General features: G+C 29.4%; 2 protein-coding genes across 2 annotated transcripts; both read right to left on the reverse strand.

Moving 5' to 3' along the window:
• Nucleotides 1-7,060: 7,060 nt before the first annotated feature.
• LOC148272517 (uncharacterized) lies at nt 7,061-10,129 on the reverse strand. Its single transcript, XM_088239950.1, has 5 exons — nt 10,074-10,129; nt 9,952-9,966; nt 9,683-9,754; nt 8,365-8,541; nt 7,061-7,244 (listed from the first exon to the last, which is right to left on the reverse strand). The coding sequence occupies exons 1-5, from the start codon at nt 10,122-10,124 to the stop codon at nt 7,182-7,184; spliced, it is 378 nt and encodes a 125-aa protein (XP_088096076.1). The 5' UTR covers nt 10,125-10,129; the 3' UTR covers nt 7,061-7,181.
• A 4,969-nt stretch (nt 10,130-15,098) lies between these two features.
• LOC148272518 (uncharacterized) lies at nt 15,099-19,704 on the reverse strand. The gene is made up of 5 exons (XM_088239947.1): nt 19,638-19,704; nt 19,360-19,380; nt 18,874-18,942; nt 16,752-16,922; nt 15,099-15,314 (listed from the first exon to the last, which is right to left on the reverse strand). Exons 1-5 carry the CDS (start codon nt 19,683-19,685, stop codon nt 15,255-15,257), a joined length of 369 nt encoding a protein of 122 aa, XP_088096073.1. The 5' UTR covers nt 19,686-19,704; the 3' UTR covers nt 15,099-15,254.
• Nucleotides 19,705-20,917: the final 1,213 nt, after the last annotated feature.

Raw genomic sequence — 20,917 nt, forward strand, 5'->3', positions numbered from 1 at the left:
GCCATTGACGTAGTAATGATTGTATGTAACTTCAAATAATACGCACACCTACTTTATTGTTGACACAAAGATGACATTATTTTTTTAATTAAACAGCTAAAATCATTTTCAAAAAAAATATTTCTTAACATTAAATTTTTCTTATGAAAGGTAAAAAAAATGTATTTTGGTTGGTTTTTGCAATATAAAATAAAAAAAATAAAGTATTCATATCAGTAGTGCATCAAAATCAACACTTTGTTTTATGACTCAATGAGGAAGTTCAGTGTTTTTTTTATTTTTTTTTAGTTGTCAATAGACTATTAAACTAAGCCAATTTTTTTCCAGCGCTACGATTTTTAAGAGTTTTGTAAATCTGAAAAAACTCCGCTTGTGACGTCAGAGGTTCTTTTCTGGTTATTCTCGACCAGTTCTTCCCATTGGCCCACCCACGGCAAGCGAACCGGATGTCTTCCATAACTTTCATATAATAGGTTCATTCATACGAACCAGTGACGACATTTAAAGTAGTTCGTTTTTATTAAAAATGTTTTTAATTCTTTTTCTCGTACATTTTCAGGAAACTTTGCAGTACAATTTAATGCTCCAATATTTACCGCGCACAAGAAAACATTTATTGTATGCAGTTTCACTAAGGGCTAAAGTTCACCATTGCTAATCGTTGAAATGTGATGGCATTGACAAAAATATTATTGACGGAAAATATTTAAAAGTTAATAGTACAAAATTAACATTCTTACAAATATTGTTTTGGAACTGGTCAAGGTGTTGCCTGAAAATTAAAAAAAAAAATTAAATAAATCAAAGTACATGTTAGAAAGAAATAATAATTTACGAAAGAACCAATTATAAAAGTAAATTACATCGTGTGACACTGTAAGAAAAATACAATATTAACATTTTATTAATAAGCTAGCATGATACATAAAAAAACTACTGGGCCACTTTTTATGAGTAAATAAAACTATTATATTTTTGTGTTTAACAAACAATAATATTTATTATTGCTTGAAATTTTAAAGCTCTTTCCTGTAGGGTTGATATTATATTTCTTGATTTTGTGTATGTATTAATTAAAATATTACAACAGAGATGAAGAACATTTAAGAGAAGGTAATATAGAAGTCTGTTGTAACATGTAAATAAAAACAGCTCCCCGGGGAGTCGAATCCAGTCCTTGTCTACAAAAATTTTGGATAAACTCAAAATATTGTTAATATTCATTAATTGCACCACAATAGGCCAGTGAGCCCTATTTTAGTTATAAATAAGAGCTTTTTTGTGTTTCCACCCGTAATCGAACCCCAAACCTCTCGTGCGTGAGTCAGATTATAAGCCACAGAGACCGCTTAGATTTGCAATTTACATTATATTATATAGTACAGTACATTATTTTTATATTGATGCGCAAACTTGCTAGAATTTAAACCCACGGTAAATCGAGGCGTAAAACGCTTTTTGTTGATGCAATTTTTCAAAAAAATGCCCGTTTTAATATAATTTTTCAAATTTATAATGAAATGTGTTTTTATTTGAAGAACACATACTTATTAGTGCAGACAACATTTTACTAGTAAAGATCGTTCTCTGTAATTTTGTTTGATGTGTAAAATGTTTTCAAAATAAACTTATTGTAACAGTAACAGTTACTGCGACAAAAAAAAACGGAAATTCCTTTCATCTCGTGTGTTTTATATATTAATTAAGAACGTACAATACAAGAAAAAAATAGCATCATCTTATATATGATAAAATAATTTTAAACGTATAAAGCAATTAAGATTTACCTTTTTTTTTTCAAATGAAAACATAATCGGATGGTATCTCGAAGAAAGATTTTAGCGTAAAAAAGCTTTTATTTGCTATTAAATAAAAAACGAGTCTAGAATTCATTGGAAAAACTCAAGAAATACGAGCCGGTTATAAAAACATGCTTTATTCGGCCACGTTGCATAATAAAAACAATGTAATTATTATATTTAGTGTAATAAAATAATGCCAGATTTAAGTTTATTAATATTTAATAAGATGGCGTCTTTTATTTTAAAAACCATCAATTTGTTGGATTTTAAAATTTGTAACCAAAATCCTATCTAATCCTGAGCTTTTATTGTAAAGTGATTTTATCAGGCAAAAAAGGTGTGCCCCCCCCATCTCATTGCGGACAACCCATAATTTGCTCCAATTTACACAGTCAAAATCTTTTTTATAATCAATAAAACAGAGAAATACAGGTTGGTTAAATTATCTGCTTTTCTCGATAATACGACTAACACTTAAAATTTTCTTACGCGTCAATTTTTCCTGAACAAAACCTGTTTGATCCTGTAGGGTTTGCCAGTCAAAGAAGTATTTTAACCTCAAATGTAAAATATACAGTTTAATTTTACTTGCATGCGAGGTGAGTGCAATTATCCTATTGTAATCACATTTGGCCGTTGAATCCTTTTGGTGTAGTAAAATGAAAACAGATTCAGTCCAGTCTTTTGACCATGTACCAGTTTTTCATATTAGATTACAAATCGTATCTATTGCCTGGTATCGTCGGTGTCCTCAATGTATAATAAATTCAGCTGGTATTCCTTCTGATCCAACAGCTTTATTTAACTTAAGATATTTAATGGCATTTTCCACTTCATTTTTCAAAATATTGGGCTCATATCATCAGAGTTTAAAGAAAAGTTTAAATCTACCAAATATCCGGGGTCACTGTAAAGGTCAGAACAATAATCTTTCCATCTATTTAGTACAAAGGAGATTTTATTTAGGCATATACTATTCTCATCTTCTATAGTCCATGTTCTGCACTTGCGGTCACTGGTCAAAGTTCGTTTTTTTTTTTTTTGAAATAGGTCTCTGGTTTCAAAACGAGAAGCGTGATTTTCTATTTCTGAGCAAATTGTGTTGATCTAACGTTAATGTTAATAAAACGAGAAGCGTGATTTTCTATTTTTGAGCAAATTGTGATTAAAATACCCATTTACTATAAAACCTTTATTTTAATGTGTTAAAAAACAATAATTTTAAAGTTTTATAAGTCTTTTAATTTGTATTATTTATTAAAAAATAAGTGTAAATTTTTTGAAAAAAAGTAGATCAAAATAAATTTTTGAAAAACCAGTGATTGATCTTTGAATTATATTTAATAGACTCAATATTTCTTTGTCTTTTACAAAATATATGTTGTAGTATATGAATTCATTATCTCATGTTAAGTACTTGGAATAAACATAAAATATGGTATTCTTTATTTACTTTCAAGCCTTTCTGGTTGAACATGTAACCCTGTTGGGGTTCAAAAAATTCTGGTGTCCGAAGCATTTCGTTAAAGTTTGTTATCTGTTTATTGAAAGAAACAAGGAGATTGCCCTTACCCACGAGGTCTACAGGTAATTGTGTAGCAACCCCTAATATAGGTTAGAGCAAGATTTTTAACACAACTTGACATAACTTAACATAAGTTAAAAATAATAAAAAAGAAACATCACTGGCTTACTAGTTTCTGGTATCTTATTTAAGTTATTTAAATATTTTCGTTTAAAAATATCCCAGTTGTAACAAAAAAATGTAAATAAAAAAACATGAAATTCATTTGTAGGTTAGCGTGTATTTTGTAAAATGATTTGCATTTCATCGCTAAAATTAATCTAATAATCAGACCTTAGCCGAATAATATTTATCTCAAGATAAAAAAAAGCAATTTCATTTCGGTTAGAAATGTAAATGATTGATTATATTTCTGATATTATTTAAATCTTGATGAGTTTATTCTTAAGTATTAACTGTAGTCTTATTTGTTGTTAGATAAGCATCTCGCTGGCAATACCTTTCATATATAATGAGCATGAAATGAAAAGAGCCTTATAGAGTTAGGGATAAGTTATTTAGATTATTTAAAATATATATGAATTTGTATGAATAAATAAAAAATAAAAACATACGAACATTTAAGTTTTGATGTTTGGAAGGCAAACCACCGCGCTTTGACAAATTTTAGTTTTACTTGGCAATTCGCAAAATTTTAGTTGATTCCAAAGGTCCACTTCAAAATATTTTAAATCGTTACAAATGGGATTTTTTTTCAATTAATTGATTACGCTTTTATGGAAACACCAGTAGATATTATAATATTATTTATCTTACAGTTAGGAAGATGTACAATTGCCTCGTCATTATTTTTGTATAGCCAAAACAATAATAAAACTTATAGCTGCAAATTATTTAAAAATCAAACTTCCAATTGGTATTCCTAAAATAGTTTTGTTTCATTAAGACTTGCTAATTGCTTAAAAAATTGTATTCCTTTTTTTGGTAGTGCAAATATGGAGCTGCGTTAGTCAAAATATTAATAAAAATGGTATATTTAATGATTTAACAAGAAAAACAGCTCATTAGTTCTATTTTTGGATTCAATAAGTTCAGGTAAACAACAAAATTTCTTCATAAAGCCTAAAAATTGGCTTGGTGGACTGGGTTTAAATATGTTTTTTGTCATACGTTCTCTTTTTGTAAATTTTTTGTGTACATATATTTATATTTTTATTATGCATAATATGCTTCAGATGAGTTTTCCGTTATGTTAGTCACCTCGCAAAGAGAAACAAATATTTCTCAGAGAAGTTTGTTATGGCCAGCAGCATAAAGAGAAGAAGAAGACAAGGGATGTCTCCCATGCGCTGATTGGACCAGATAAAAACTGCAATATGTACTTTGTTTGTGGTGACTCTTAGAAATGCGGGATGCTAAGAAAAATGGAGTACTGCAGTCTCAAAACTACGACGTGGTGGTCACGACTCCCAGTTATGAGGAACAGAGTAAAGAAAATAAGATTTAAAAAATCAGTTTGCTGAAAATCTAAGCCAAGGCCGGGTTAATTTGAATTTAATATGCATTTCATTACATCTTAAGGAGAGCATATTTTTACACTATCATAATTTCATTAACAGTGGTCAATTTAGGGCTAGTTGCATAAAATTAAAATGGACAAAAGATTCCGCACAAAAAAAAATAATAAGACAAATCATTTTTCACGTTTTAATAAGAAACGCAACAATTATTTAACTTTAACTTTAAATTAAATTATTTTTTTTTTTAAAAAAAAAATTGTTTACAATAATATATATCACAAAACAAATACAACATAAAAAAATATTTGAACATTTTTACTAGTTTACTAACTACTCTTTGAAGAAGAGACAGTATGCCTAAAAATGTAAATTATTCACTATTGGTTCCAAATATGACGTAAACAGATAAGAAAAAAATAAAAATCATTTTCTCGTAATTTAAGGAAATAGGGTAACGGTAATATACATATTTTTTTAAATTAATGAATATCTAGTCTAAAGGAAAATAAACCAAGCCGATAACTTTTTCATACAACCTTTTATTTGTAAACATCTATTAAGATTCCTTTATGTTCCCCCAACCGATTTTACGTTCCACATTTTTTTATTTGTATTAAATTCGTTTTTTTAAATGTAATTTAAAAAATCGTTTCTTTTAAACATTTAGAGGTAGTTAGCTTATTGAATATAAACTTACCAGGGTAAAACGCGTGTTAAGTTGTATTTATTTAAAACTAACACTTTGTAATACAATAAAGGTACACAAAATACGCGACAAACATCTTGTTAGTAACAAAATTCACTTAGCCGATTTATATGGCTTGTTGGTGAAGATCCTTAACAATATTACGTTTCGTATTTGTTTTTACTGCAACGGAATATCAGAACATCATGGTTTTTATTTAAAAAGAAAAAAATATAAATATGTAGTAGGTACTGCAAACGTTTTAGATGGAAGGTAGTTGAATGAAGAAGACGATTTGTTAACATGCTATGCAAATTGCACGAACAAGGCGCATCGATGATCCTTTCAGGTGAACGCTTGGTTTATGAACATACAAAAACTTCTGAATTACATTTGTAGCATTGCAATTGAAATATAATGACAGATAAGAGGGTACTACTTGCTAACCCGGCAAAATCCAAAATTAAAAAAAGTGAGATATCAATTGAAACTTATTCAGAATACAATTTTTTACAATCATTTTAACATTGTCAGTTAAAATACGGCTTGATTTGTAAGACTTGACTTTTAAATTATCGGCTTTGTAGCAAACATGGCAACCTCTACTTAAGTATTGCAAAGTTGGTAATGTATAAAATAAAATTTATTATTTCACTACTGTTTCTTGACATAGTCATGTTTATGTCATCACTGCTTACGTATAAAATATTCGCTGATTATAATAAAAAAATCAAGTTTAAAAAAAAGTTGAAATAAGTATTGTATCAGTTTCAAAATTAAGAAAGATGGATTTTACCGGGTTTGCAAGTAGAACCCTCATAATCTCATGGTCATAAACTATTTATATTAACATTTCTCTTCCTGTCGTTATTGTAGTGTAGTCATTACTCACTTACTGTGTAGTAATTACTCATGCAAAAAATTTGAGATTTTAAATAGAAAAAATGTAATATTCGTAGAAAATTGTTTCAAGTAATTACAATTGAAGTCAAAAGCGATACCAACTTTAATTTAATTGCTAAAAACATTAAAACAATCATTAGCTCATGCTCGCACCGCAGGAGAAGCGAACTCCCACGACGAAAATTGGGAAGCTACTGACGGGCGTCTGGAAGAAGTTCAAGAAACTTTTCTGTTCGCGCGTGTAACACGCGTAATTGTCTCTTTCACTTCCAAATATACCTACATAATCGAGAGTGAGACGTAAAGAGCGTGTGAGATAATTTCACATAAGGATTACTCTTTTACTACTTACGCAACATGCGACACATTAATAAATTTTCCATTGTCTCGGTAATGTATCTCCAATTTTTTATAAAAAGCTCTTTTGGTTACCAATACGCATGAATTATTTGGTTCAAATATATTTTTATCGATACGTAAATATATAACGAAGGAATAACAAATTTTTTTACCCATAATTTATTATATGTATGGTGATATTCAAATTATCAGATTCAATGTGTACGCTACACATCACCGGGAAGGGAGAGTTGAGCAAACAATAAAAGTCGATAAATGCGTTGGAGGTTTTATTTCTGGTTGAAAAAATCAGTGATATTTATATCAGATAGCATGGCTCGTGGATTGTTCAGAATAGCAGTTTTATTGTAAGAGTTTCCATATTTTTTTTGAAGTGGAGGAACATTTTAAACTAAGCAGAGGGGGATGGACGTAGCGACGGCGATGATCTTGTTGGCGTGGAGTACGACCTGAAAATTCACCATCAATTGGTTAGATTTTATCACATTTTTAGATCATATCATTGCATCATAAATGAAATAAATAGAGTTTTCTTAAAATTTGTGGGAAGGTATGAATAATAAAAAATCACAACTTATTTGAGCACATGCATTAAACAAAGATATTTAAGGAAAACACTTTCAAATTGTAGATCAAGGTCTCTTATCTTTATTAAAGACCATCAATGTCTTAAAAATATTAACCTCATCAATTTTCCCATGCGGAATAACCCATTCAATGATTATTGACCACGAAATTAGTAACAGATTATAGAAATATAACAGGCCGTAAGTACTTGTGTTGAAAATTGTACTTGTCAACTGAAACTGTCCGTTAAATGTTTGTTTTTAAACTAAAACCAAACCAAAATTTTGGAACACATTTGTTCTATGCAATAGAACTTAAGGGCTTTTCTAGAGAATTAGTACTCTGTGATCAATATATGGTCCACAATAGCCCTAAAACTACAGACTAGAGTGATCATCAAGGCATCGTCCGTAAAGTGCTCGGGTTTATTACTAGAACGCCAATGTCTTTTTTTTATTAAATAAAAGATAAATCAATGTTTTCAATTTTTTCTCTCTGTGTGTCCAGGCAGATGAAACACTAAGACTTATATGTGAAATAAAACGAGAACCCCGAACGAGTGTTTTCGACTCGATGGCTGTTCTCAGGTAAAAATCCGGAATAAGAAAATCAACTGGAAATATGTCTACCTTTCTTGCGGTCTTGGGTTTGATTCTTGGCAGGGTGAACATAAAATATTGATTTTAAAGGTTGTTTAAACTGCAATATTTCACTGTACCTGGACTGGCACCTGAATCGTAAGACCGATTGCCTATTTTTCAGGTAACAGATTATCAAAACACGCTGTATTTGGCTTACCAATGCGGTGCTCTATGCACTATTGGGTATGTAAAAAGAAATAAGGATGAATCAATTTCAAACATAACAATGACTCGTTGACAGTTTAATTTAATTATTTTTTATTGGATTAATAACTGGTTTCATCGCATTAGCAATATCGTCAGACTGGTTTAGTATGGTCCATAAAAAATAAATGGAATCAAGTATCGACAATGTACTTACGGCACCCACCGCAAGAGCGACGTCACCGGAGATAGAAGCTACGGCTTCCGCGATACACTTGGCAATCGCAACAGGGTCAGATATTCCACCGGATGTGCAAGCGTCGAGTTTACCGGCGCTATCTTGGATAACTTGAAGAAGCTTTTGGATGTCGTTAATCAATACTCCGATGGTGGACTGGAAACAATCATAAGCTCTCTAAGAAATATACTAAAGAAAGGTAAAATATCGTAGGTAAAGTTGTTAGCTGATGAACTTATGGGTCTTACTACCGTACGTAATTTTGGGTGTGATTTTCAACAAAATAAAATTGAATTTTGAACTGGGTTGTGGTCCCGTGGTAGTATTGTGGACGCACGGACCAAAGGTCTAAGGTACAAATCCCACTCTAGCATAAATTGATATCCATTTTTCAAGCACAAGTTATTTACGACTTTTAGGAAATGGTCTGAAAATTTTAATGTTTGAGTAAATAATCAGAACTCAAGTATACTCGTATCTCTTTAAAAAAAAAAAAAAAATTACCTGTCACATCAGGGTATTTGAATTTGAAGATCAACTGTCCAAATCTACTAAGAGTTAATGACAATTTTTTCATGTCAAATTTATTAATAAAACCTCACAGATTACAATCATTTAAAAAATATTTTTTCTCTTTTAAATTCATACTTTATTGTTAATGATAATATTTTAAATATATTTTCAAATATTATTGCCGATATTATAACTTCTGCATAACTTTTATTTTCCTTTACGGATGCGAATCGTGGCAACTCTAAGGCCCAAAACAGCAAAATACTAAGTTTTTAAAATAGTTGTCTCTGAAGAATCTCGGGTGTAGCTCCTAGTAGGAAGCGGACATAGAATGATGATGATGATGAAATATTCTAAATAATATCTGTACTTTAGAGGATAAAAGACGAGAGTTCATTTTTTGCCATTTTGAAGGTAAAAATGCAAAAATGCAAATCGCAGTAAGCAGTAATACGTAGATAAAACACCAAAGTCTACTTTCGTCATAAATATGCATTTTTGAGTTGAAATCAATCTAAATCTGAAGTCTACGTTGTTTGTTTGTAAAAAATATCAGCAGTTCCAGATGTGCAATTTTTTTATGTAGTATTATTATCGAAATAATTATTATTTTATTTCGAAAGTTCTTTATATATTGAAATTGTCTCATTTAGTTAAAATGTTATGAAGTTTTTGATATCGTATATCACAAAATCTTGTTTCCTGAATATTTTGTTCGTCGTGACCCCCGTGGTTTATCGTGTAAGGTACAGATATTTTAACGAAAGTAAATAATCTAACATACCTGGATTGTCTTGACTGCATCAGTGACGCATTTGATTGCATGGATTGGATCGGTGATACGAGAATCTTCAACCTAAAATATTCAATTTATGTTATAAGTTATTATTGAATATCATTCATTTTGTTTTTTTGTTGTTACAAAAAAATGGTGTCAAGAAAAGTGTAAAGTGTTTTTAGTTTGTTAATTTAGTTTGAATCTTCAAAAAATAACGAAAGTGTATTAAGGAGTATTTAAAAATAAAATTGTCGTTGAATGAGCCAAAAACATACCTTGGTTGGAGTCGCCTGAAAATAAAAAAAATATTCATATCAAAACAATGTTAATTAATAAAAGCAAATGACATTTTTTATTGAATAAAAGTATAAAGTCAAAGGTTTTAAATAAAACTTACCGCTGCCGAAGCAACAATTGCTACAAAACAGAATACAATCAATCCCTTCATTATTGTGCCTGTGTAGATACAAGTAGATTCGATAGAAATGCTTTGGTTTATATATTCTCAAATTATCTTAAAATTTGAAGCATATATGATTTTGGTATTGATTAAAATCTGTTTAATTATCTACATATAATAAAAACACAGCTTAACTTTTAAAATGTCTTAAAATAAATAAAACAATAATTTTATCTTTAATCGATGACGCATATTTCCCGATTTGATAACGTTTCATTTATTTAAAAAAGGTTTAAATGATTTTCAGATTCTAAATTCTTAAATTAGTAATTTAATTTACTTAGAATACAAACATGTGTACATGTTATTTTGCTTATACTAAGATAAATAAGACAATACTCCGTAAGGTCCGCGATCCAATTATATAAATTTCAACAAGTTTAACAGAATAAAGTAAAGGTTTGAATAATATACATAATAAAATAATGAGTAATTTAAACAATATTCTTGATAAAAAAATAAATGAAAAAAAAAATCGAAAAAACAAGGAGATACTGGAAGGAAAAATATGGGTGACGAGGAGTTGAAGAGGATATATGAAGGGAACGAGTGTGAATTTGCATTTTTATTAAAATTTTAAAAACGCATTAATGGTATCTGGTACTAGTCATTTTTATTTGATTTTTGAATCGGGTTGTGATCATGTGGCTAGTGTTGTGGACTCACAAATCAGGGGTCCAAGGTTCGAATCCCTCTCTACCCTAACTCGATTCCTTTTTTCCTATACTGAGTTATTTAAAAAATTTTAAAATTTAAAAATATTTTTTACGAGATAACAGCTTAACCCGATTATTTATTAATTTGAGTATTGAATCATAGTAACATATTTTATCCTAATACTACTAAAAACATACCCTAAACCAGATATATGTTTGCCGAGAAATCTTACAAAAAATCAAAGATTAATTTTACGATTAATTTTTAATGCAGCATATTTAAAAAGATAAAACCAATATTTTTTTGTTTGATTGTGTCCTATTTTTTTCCCTGGAAATCGTCTCAAGTTTCCACCATGAGGCACATTCAAATTTTTAAAATCTTTAATTTGTATCTTGTAAGATAAAATTTTAATGTTTCTTATTGTACAACTCACTACAATTATTTCATTTTTGTGAATATTATTTAGGTTAAAATTATTTCTTATTTATGTTAAAAGCATTAACTTTGTGGTTAAAGTTTTTAATTAATGTGAGTAAATATTAGTATGTAACCACTACTGATGTGTACCGGTTTCAAGATGTACCCGTCTTTTAGCCTCTCTCCTTCCCAACTCCCTACCACTACCTATTCACCGACACACCACTAAATATTTGAAAACTATTTCTTTGTGCATTTTTTTGTATAAACACGGTGATGTTTGCACCCCTTTTGATTTTTTTAATTCAACTTTTTGTACATAATGTTATTTGTTTATTATAATACGGGCTTATTGCCAAATGGATATTTCTTCCAACCAACCATTAAGATAATAGTTTTATTTTTATAATTCAAGTAACAAAACATATTCAATAGAAAATAAATATTAAAAAGCAAAATATATAAAAAAAGAAAACGTATTTGTTTATAAAAAACCTTAAATCAAAACTATTACTCAATAGAAAAAAAGAGAAGAGAGGAAAGTAGGAGAGATTAAGGAAGAGAAAGGAGATGTTTCTTCAGACGTGATTTAAACAGATATACTGTAGTAACATCTTTGATGTTGGGTGGGAGATAATTTCCCAGTCGAGCCGCATAGACACTATATGAGTTAGAGAAGAAGGAGAAATTGTGGACGGGTATTAAGAGAATGCTTTGAGAATTAGAACGAAAAGATAAACCATGAACTGATAATCGTTGAATTTTTTCACGCAAGTATATAGGAGCGTTAGGACTATGAAGTACATTGAACAGAAGTGAGAGGAAGTGATAGTCTCTCCGCTGTCTAATTTTGAGCCATTTCAGTTACCTACGATAATCAGAAATGTGGTCATATTTTCTAAGACCAAAAATGTAACCTGTGTTTGTACTCTGAAATCGTTCAAGTTTATCGAGTTGCTCACAGTTTAAATCAGTCATGGAAACATCAGGGTATAATCTAGAATGGGTAGTAATAATGCTTGTACCAGAGTGCATTTGGTATTGATGGGTAAAAATTTTGGTAACCATTTTTGTGAATCTCAGAGTAATAATTCGCTAGAGAAGCCCTTTAGCTCTATTGCATAGAACAAAAGCGTTCAAAAATTTTCGTTTGGTTTTTAGTTTAACAACAAACGTGTAACGGACGGTTTCGGTTTGCGGTTGCAATTCTCGACCTAAGTATCTACTGCCCGTTGAATTGCTGTAATCTAGATTGTTATTCTATTGCATCATGCGTTATTATAATTTAATTTACCACGTATATTTTGTTCTTGTTAATCGTAATGGCTTAGTAACGGGCACAGCCTAAAAAACCTTAATAAGTTCATGAATATGTTGTAATAATTGTGAATGAATAAGTAAATAAATCTCAACTTTGTGGTTGATGATCATAGAAAGCTTTTTGTGCGTGTGGGTGATTCTATTAGCCAGTGTAGTATTATAACTCTTAGATTTATATACTACAGTGATAGTAAAGATGAAAGAGTATTTAAGTATTTGCATGTTGGCGTTGTGAGTACCCTGACGAAGAGGCGGGTACGTCTCAAAACTGGTAGACTTAAAAAGTTGGTAAATATTGTAAATAAATAGTGATAAATAAACTGCGTAAATAGCGGTCCTTTGGCTAGTGTCACGGACTCACTGACCAAAGGTTTGTGGTTCGAATCTCACTCTACCCCAACTTGATTCCATTTTATAATAGTGAGTTATTTACAACTCCCTGGCTTATTTACAAAAATGGCCCTTAAAATGAAATATTTGTAAAAATCAAAAGAACGCAAATATTTATTTTTTCTAAAAAAAAAAATTGGTTGTATACTAATATTTACTTTTGTTAGTTTAGATTACTTCTTTCATTTCACCACCACCACTCCTTTTATTGTGTGTAAAGATTTCGTTTTGTTTATTCATTGCAAGGATTTTTTTTTTTTTACAAAATGTCTAAGTTTCGTAAGATTCAAATATCTTGCAGAAAACAGTGGAGGAAAGTACCCGTATTTCGTAAAATGTCTTTATTTCGAATAGCCTGTAAACTCTTACACCATAACCTGGATAGCACTGTTAACCACTGACGGTTAGAACTGTAGCCACCATCTTGGATTTGTGTTTCGCCGTGAGCTGGACGAAATGGACGTTAGGGACAAAAAATATTCCAAGTTTTTTGTGAAAGTCCAGATTTTGACCAGTTTAAGCCAAGTTACAAGTTGTAAATTGGTTGGTTGGGAGAAATTACCAATTAAAAATAAGCCCTCCAATGTACAATTAACGTTATGTACATACATTTTAATTAAAAAAAAACACTTTAAAAAGTAATAATACTTCCTAATAGTTCCTAATGTCGGATATCCGAAATAAGTCACTTCCAGAAAAACTATGAAAAAAAAGTAAGCTCTTCTAGTTCTTCAGATGAAGAGCCATTTCTGTCAAATGAACTGAATTGCGATTTAAAGATCCTGAAAATGCTAAGTGTATGGTGTGCCTAGAATTATGTTAAGAAGATACACGAAAGAAAGATTGGTATAGGCGGAGTAAATGTTTCAAGTGGGGTCGATGGAAAGCCAATTTTATTTGCTCGGAATGTCCGGAAAACAGGCTTTAAACATTATTTTTGTCAATGGATGTCTAATTACAATATCCGTTGTATCTGAAATTAGTTACTCCTTGTATTTAAAAGCATGATTTCCGATCCTATTATTAAAATCTCAAAAATAGCACTGTTTTGCGAAAATACCTTTTTCAATAAATTTTTTCCATTGCGATGGGTGTTGTATTTTTCAGAATCAATTGAGTATTTAATGAAGTTATAAGCAATGCTAAATCTTAAATCCCTAGTTTCGTATTTTTTATACTAGGTCATCAAAATAAAATGACACACGAAATATGGGTACTATCCTATGTATTTTTTTAAAATGTGAGAAGTGATATTTATATCAATTGTCAACACATTTTTTATTTCAATCCTCCTTCATGAATAATTTATTTTAAAATCTTGTAAATCTTATTTCTGGAAAAGACTATTGTTATCTTAATACCCAAACCTGGTAAGGATTTATCTCTTGGATCTTCATTCACACCTAATGCTCTATCGTGTTGTGATCAAGACAATGCTTGAATGGTTTGCGGAGAGGAGGTTGAGGTTAGTGTGGGTGACGAATGAGATGAATTTTGGTGACAAGCTCATGCTACAAATTTTTCTAATCAGTAGTACCAAAAATATCCTGGTTCAGCGATCACAAAGTATACAAACTTAGCGTGTTCCTTATATGTAAATTGAGAATTGGCCATACGGTGTTGGCATCACACTTCAAAAGATTTCAAGTTATGACTTATGCTTCATGTGAATGTGAAGAGGAAGATGAGAATGAAAATCACATTTTATTTTTAACTACAGATTGTTACCTAATGACAAATTTATTAAATACATTTGCTTATTAGGTATATCATTCTCACTTCGTGTTCAGCATCTTCTTTCCCTGAATTGTCTCATGGTCAATAGTATGATAGGCAAATATTGAAAAAAAAATACAGACAAATGTTGAAGATTTGAAGTATATATTCTTACAAACTAAAGTAATTTCGAAATCAACATTATGAAAATTTATTATATAATTAATTAAAATTTTATTGTTCAACCCTGTTCTTTTAGTTGTTTACTCCACTCGTTAAATATTGCCAACCCTGTCGTTAATAACAGTTGCATCAATAATTTTGGTAAATGAAGGCATGTATCACTCAGGTGTAGATGCTTTGTCTGAAAATTAAAAAAAAAACAGTTTTGCGTTCATCTTGTGAATGAGCTCAAAGTGTAGGTAGGTCAAAATTTCAAATGGGTAATTATATATATTGTTTTTTGTAGTAGGTACAGATTTATTGTTCATCATAAATGGTTGATAATAAATACATGTGGATTTGAGAATATTTTAACATAATTACATTAAATATTGTTTTCAGTGGGGTGAAAAGCCTTTAATTATAAAATTAAGGTAAAGTTTTTTCTTAGATTTAGAAGCACTTGGGGATGGATACGGTAGTGGAAACTAGGGTCTCCACGGTACTAGCAATCTGGAAAAAAAAGGAGAAAAAATAATATTTAATATACGGTAAGTTAACGAGTTCTTTACGGCTTAAATTCTAAAGTAGTACGGAATGTTTCACATAATAAAGATTAGAAATTATTTACTCCATTAAAAACTTAAATCTATGATGTGTTGTTTCCTTATTTGTAACAAATAGTACATTGGATACTACAATGTTAAAATTACAATCGCAGATCTGTGTTTCGGTTATAATTTTTTGCAATTCTATGTAAATAAGGGACTAGTAGATAAATATTTCACCTCCACTTTGTCGGGTACCAAACCAGAGCCCTCATAGCCAAATGCATTATCATTTACACCATGAGATGGACAAATTAATACGAATTTGTATGTTTTCAATATTGAATCATAGAGTAGCCATCGAGTCGAAGACATTATACCTTAGATCTATCGCGCTAATTTAATTTGAAGAAACAAAGTATTTTTGGCCTGGGGTAGTAGTTAAGACGCTTGAATCGCATACGGAAGGTTCCGGGTTCGATTCCCGGTATGAAAAAAAATAAATGTGATTTTTATTAAGTCTAGATGATTTATGCAAAAAATAATAAAATGAAAATAACATTGACTTTAATTTTTAGTTTGTCATTTTCATATGGTAAAGAAGAGTATTTATTTTAAAATTTTTTATTTTTATTTATTTTTTATTTTTATTTTCTTACAATAAACATAATAATAAAACAGAGTTTTAAAAAAAAAAAGCATAATTACATATCAACGAAATACATATTAATAGAAAAATAGTAAACAAAAAATCCCACAAAGGCATGGCCTGTTCGTGGGTATACAAGAAAATTTTAATGAATTTTTGCTCCTATAATAAACAATGGACAGTTATAATATTTTTGTATAACATAAGAAAGAAAAAATAAAATATTCTGTAAATGATAAAATGGTATTTTTTTTATAGTAATTAAAAAAGGGAATAAAATAAAAAAAAAAAAAACACAAAAATATTCCTTATTATTAAAGTGCAACAAAATAAATCATAGAAAAAAGAGTTTATATCTTTAGTTTGAATCCAGGATAGTGCATGTTTTTTAAAAGAAGGAAAATTTAAAAAATTTAGAATCAATGAAATATTATCAGTAAAAAAAGAATTAAAAAATTTTGTGCCTATAAAATATGCATGTCTCTTTGCTGTCTTTTGATTGAAATTGAAATATCTAATAATTTTTGCTATTTGGTTCGGATTAAATGTTTATACTTTAATAAGGTATCTTCCAATGCTTTAATTGGGCATCTTCGCCAGTTGTAATGAAAAAAAAAATCAAAATAATATTAACCTTAATTTTCAGATTTTCATTTTCATATAATAAAGAAGAGTATTCTTTACGGTCTTTTGATTGAAATTGAAATATTAATAAGTTATGTGATTTGGTTCGGGCTTAATGTCCATACTCACAGCAGCGACAGCGGCATTGATGTCTTTGTTGATGGCGTTGGCAGCGCTGATGATGCATTGGGCAACGGCAGTTGGAGATCCAGCATTGTTGCAGGCATCAAGTTTGGCCAAACTGTCGATGATAAGCTTGTTAAGGCCGACGATTTGTTTCAAGAGGGCATCGTTGGTTGCCTACATAAAAAAATGCATGAATTACATTATCGTAAGTCTTTCACGCCATTCGCTATTCCTAGAAGGACTTATTTTATTCTAGCAGTCGTTTATCATCAATCAAATAACAACTAACGTATTTATTTGTTTGTTCAGCAATATTTTGAGTTGTTTGTTCAAATTTTTGTAGACAAGGACTGGATTCAACTCCCTGGGCAGCTGTTTATATTAATATTTTACAACAGAGATGAAGAACATTTAAGATAAGGTAATAAAGAAGTCTAGGCATCTACGGAGCTGATGACCTGTCAATGGCTGGTTTAAGTGGCCACTATACACACTGTGTTTCATTCACCAGGTTCACCATTCACAAGGTTTCAGCTCTTTAACTTCCTAAACATCAACATATGAAGGAATTGAAGGAATTTAGATGTTCAAATTTGGGCAGAATGGTGAATGTTACACAGAGTGTAAAGTGATCACTTAAACCAGCCATTGACAGATCATAAGCCCTGTAGATGCCTAGACTTCCATATTACATTATCTTAAATGTTCTTTATCTCTGTTGTAATTTGTTTATTCATTCACGAATAATTATTCCAACTAATTTATTTTATAATTTTATTCACAGTATATTTATGTAACATTTACTGAGACACAAATACCAACTCCATAAAGTTAAGCCCTGTGTTAAGTTGGGAAGAATATACATGTATCAAAATTTATTTATAACGATAATAATTAATCTAAGCAGTTAAAGATATTAATGTTTCTACAAATGATAACTCTGATAACTGACAACTGATAATAACTAATATAACTAGTTATAGTTACTAATGTGACTACTACAAATGACTAATATAACTACTGATGATAACTGATAATTAAAAACATCACTCATATTTACAAATTTCAACAATACTAACAACTAAAATCAACAGATGGAAGAATTGGAGAAGTATGGATGTTCAAACATAGGCAAAATGGCGAACGTTAAACACTGCGTAATGCGACCACATTAACCAGCCAATGACAGGTCATAATCCATGTTAATTCTTAGACTTCCATGTTTCCTTCTCTAAAATGTTCTCCGCCCCTGTTGTAATTTGTTAATCTTAATGACACCCTAGGGGGTGTAATCCAGTCTTTTGTCTACAAAAATTTGGACAAACTCAAAATATTGTAGTAAAACCAACTGGTTCAAGAAGAAGTTTTGAAATTGGATAATTGATTTCAGGCGATGCTTAGTATGTGAAATTATTTAATCGGACGATTCTCTTCACAACAATAAAGGTTTCAGCTCTTTAATTTCAATAAAATCAACGGATAAATTGAAGAAATATGGATGTTCGAACATAGGCAAAATGGTGAATGTTACTCAGTGTGTAATGTGGCCACTTAGACTCGCCAATGACAGGTCAAAAGCCTTGTAAATGCCTAGACGTCCATATTACATTCTCTGAAATGTTATATATCCTTGTTGTAATTTTTAAATATTAACTACTGATTATCGGCACAAGTTTTCCCAGTGGAAGTATACATTGTAAACTCAATTTTTGTAATATATTTTTGGGAAGTATTAAATGAAAAAATAAAAAAATATATTATTAGGGCTGGTAAATATTACGTATTTTTTGTAAAAAATATAGGCTACGACTTTATTTAAATATTTCAATTGTATTTCAACCTGACTTTTTTACTATAGGACACATTTGTGATAATTTTTTCTTTTATTTTAGAACATTTTTGGAGAAATATTCTTATAATTTATCAAAATGTTATTTTAAAGCCTTTTAAAAATAGTCACAAACAAATATTATGCCTTTGTGGTAGAGCGGAGATCAAACCACGGGCCTTTGATCTACGTGTGCGCATTAATGCCACAAAACCACAAGTTGCTTATTTTTTAAGTTATGAAAATATTACAATATGGCATTATGCGTAATAATTTGAATAATATTTATTTTTTTACCTTGATTTTCTCGATGGCGTCAGTCACGCATTTGATGGTGGTAATAGGATCATTTGCCTTCAAATCAACCTAAAAAGATCGATTTTTTTTAATCATCACACACTTACAAGGCAATTAAAAATAAATTAAATAAGTTTTTGAATGTACAAGTATTCAATAAATTTTCCTTCGAGTGTTTCTTTTTTCAACAGCTAATCATAATAATAAATGAAGACTCCTTTCGACAAAATAAAAATACACTACGCATTTTTTTTAAAATTAAAAATGTCAACAAATTCAAACTGCATTCAAAGATATTATTTATTTGACTAATAATACAGTAGCACTTCAATAAATAAGTATTCACTAAAATCAGGAGCTGTTTTTATTTGTTTAAGATTTTTGAGAGTGTTGACGATCAAGATGAATAGATATTGCATTAAAAATATTCAAGGTTAAAGTATTCTCCAAATCGTCAGAAAGTTTAATCTCATACTTTTCACTTACCTTTGACTTAATTGAAGTTGCCTGGAAAAAAAAGAAATATTAAATTAATCATTTGACACAAAAATAACATCTTTCTAAAGTTACTATAATTTTTATTTTTTTTGATTTGAATTATCCGAAAATGTGAAGCTGAAAATATTAAAGCTAGCTCTTAAACAATTTAAATTTTACGAATTGAAAAAAATCCAGTAATGAAGCTCAAGATTTAGATTAAGATTTAAGATTACGAGTCTTAAAGTAATAAATATTTTTTTTACAAAAAAATATGTTATACTTACGTTGGCAGCAACAATAGCCACGATGAAAAATACCAAAAATCCCTTCATTGTAAGAATTTCAGAAATTACTAGTGCATGTCACCAAAATTCAATCTATATTTATATTCGCGAATAATCTTAACTATAGATTTAATAACTAAAGGAGAGATGGCAATTTCAGTACTGATAAAAACGTCTAATATTATCTGAAAATGAAATAATGGACGCAAAATCGCAGCGATAATGATATTGGGATTTTTTTCGATTTTTATCCAAGAACCTAATCAAATTTTAATCCTTAATTTTATCAAAATGATTAAATTTAGAATATTTTGTAGGCTTTGCAAAATGGTAACAAAATGATGCATTTCCCGTGAAGGATTCAGATTATAAAAAATAAAATAAATAAAACAACTTTATTTTTAACCACAAATTTTTATTTTCCACCTACCGGTTTCAAAGCAAACAAGCTTCTTCGTCAAGGTTTACGTAACTAATGAATTGATTCCTTTTTTATTTTTATCATGTTCACTAAATACTACACGTTCAAATACTACATGTGGACCCAATAAATCAAGTCGTTTTTTCCTTAAACGGGTGGTAATTTGATCACTAATTTCGAAGTTAGACAGGAGAGGACAAAAATAAATATTGTTTATTTGGTTATTAATTATTGTTTTCTTATTATGAATCGCTTTTTTAATTTTTAAGTTGTCTAATTTTAGTATTTTATTTTCTACGTACTTTTAATCCAATGTCTTTCTTGAAGTTATGATTATTTTATCCTTTCAGATGATTTGCGAATTCAGAAAAATTATTATTATTTAAGCATCTTAAGTGTTCTTTTACTCTAATATTAAAATTTCTTTTAGATTTTCCTATGTAGATTGAATCGCAATCATTACAATTTAATTGGTATATCTTAGATTTATTATATTTATGGACTTTGTTTTTGTGATTTTTTAACAATTTTCCTATATTATTAGTTGTGTAGAAAGCCGGTTTAATATTTGATGGTAGGGAATTAGATAATTGTTTTGAAAAAATGACATTTATAAAAATATAAATATAAAATTTTATCTTTAAATTAAGATTTAAGATTATTTTAAATATGCATATGCGTATTGTCAACTTGGTGTTAAAGTTGATTATACGTAACTGTACTCATTTAACATTATTTTTAAGATGAACCTTTTCTAAAAAAAATATTGATTCGAAATAACATTTCTTGTAATTTCACTAGTAAAAAAATATTAAATCCTCAAGATATCACGAGAAAAATATATAAATCTGTTATCTTA

This window comes from Micrasema longulum, unplaced genomic scaffold (genome assembly GCF_059751315.1).
Source record: "Micrasema longulum isolate JH-2025_06_02 unplaced genomic scaffold, ASM5975131v1 h1tg002310l, whole genome shotgun sequence".
Lineage (NCBI taxonomy): Eukaryota > Metazoa > Arthropoda > Insecta > Trichoptera > Brachycentridae > Micrasema > Micrasema longulum.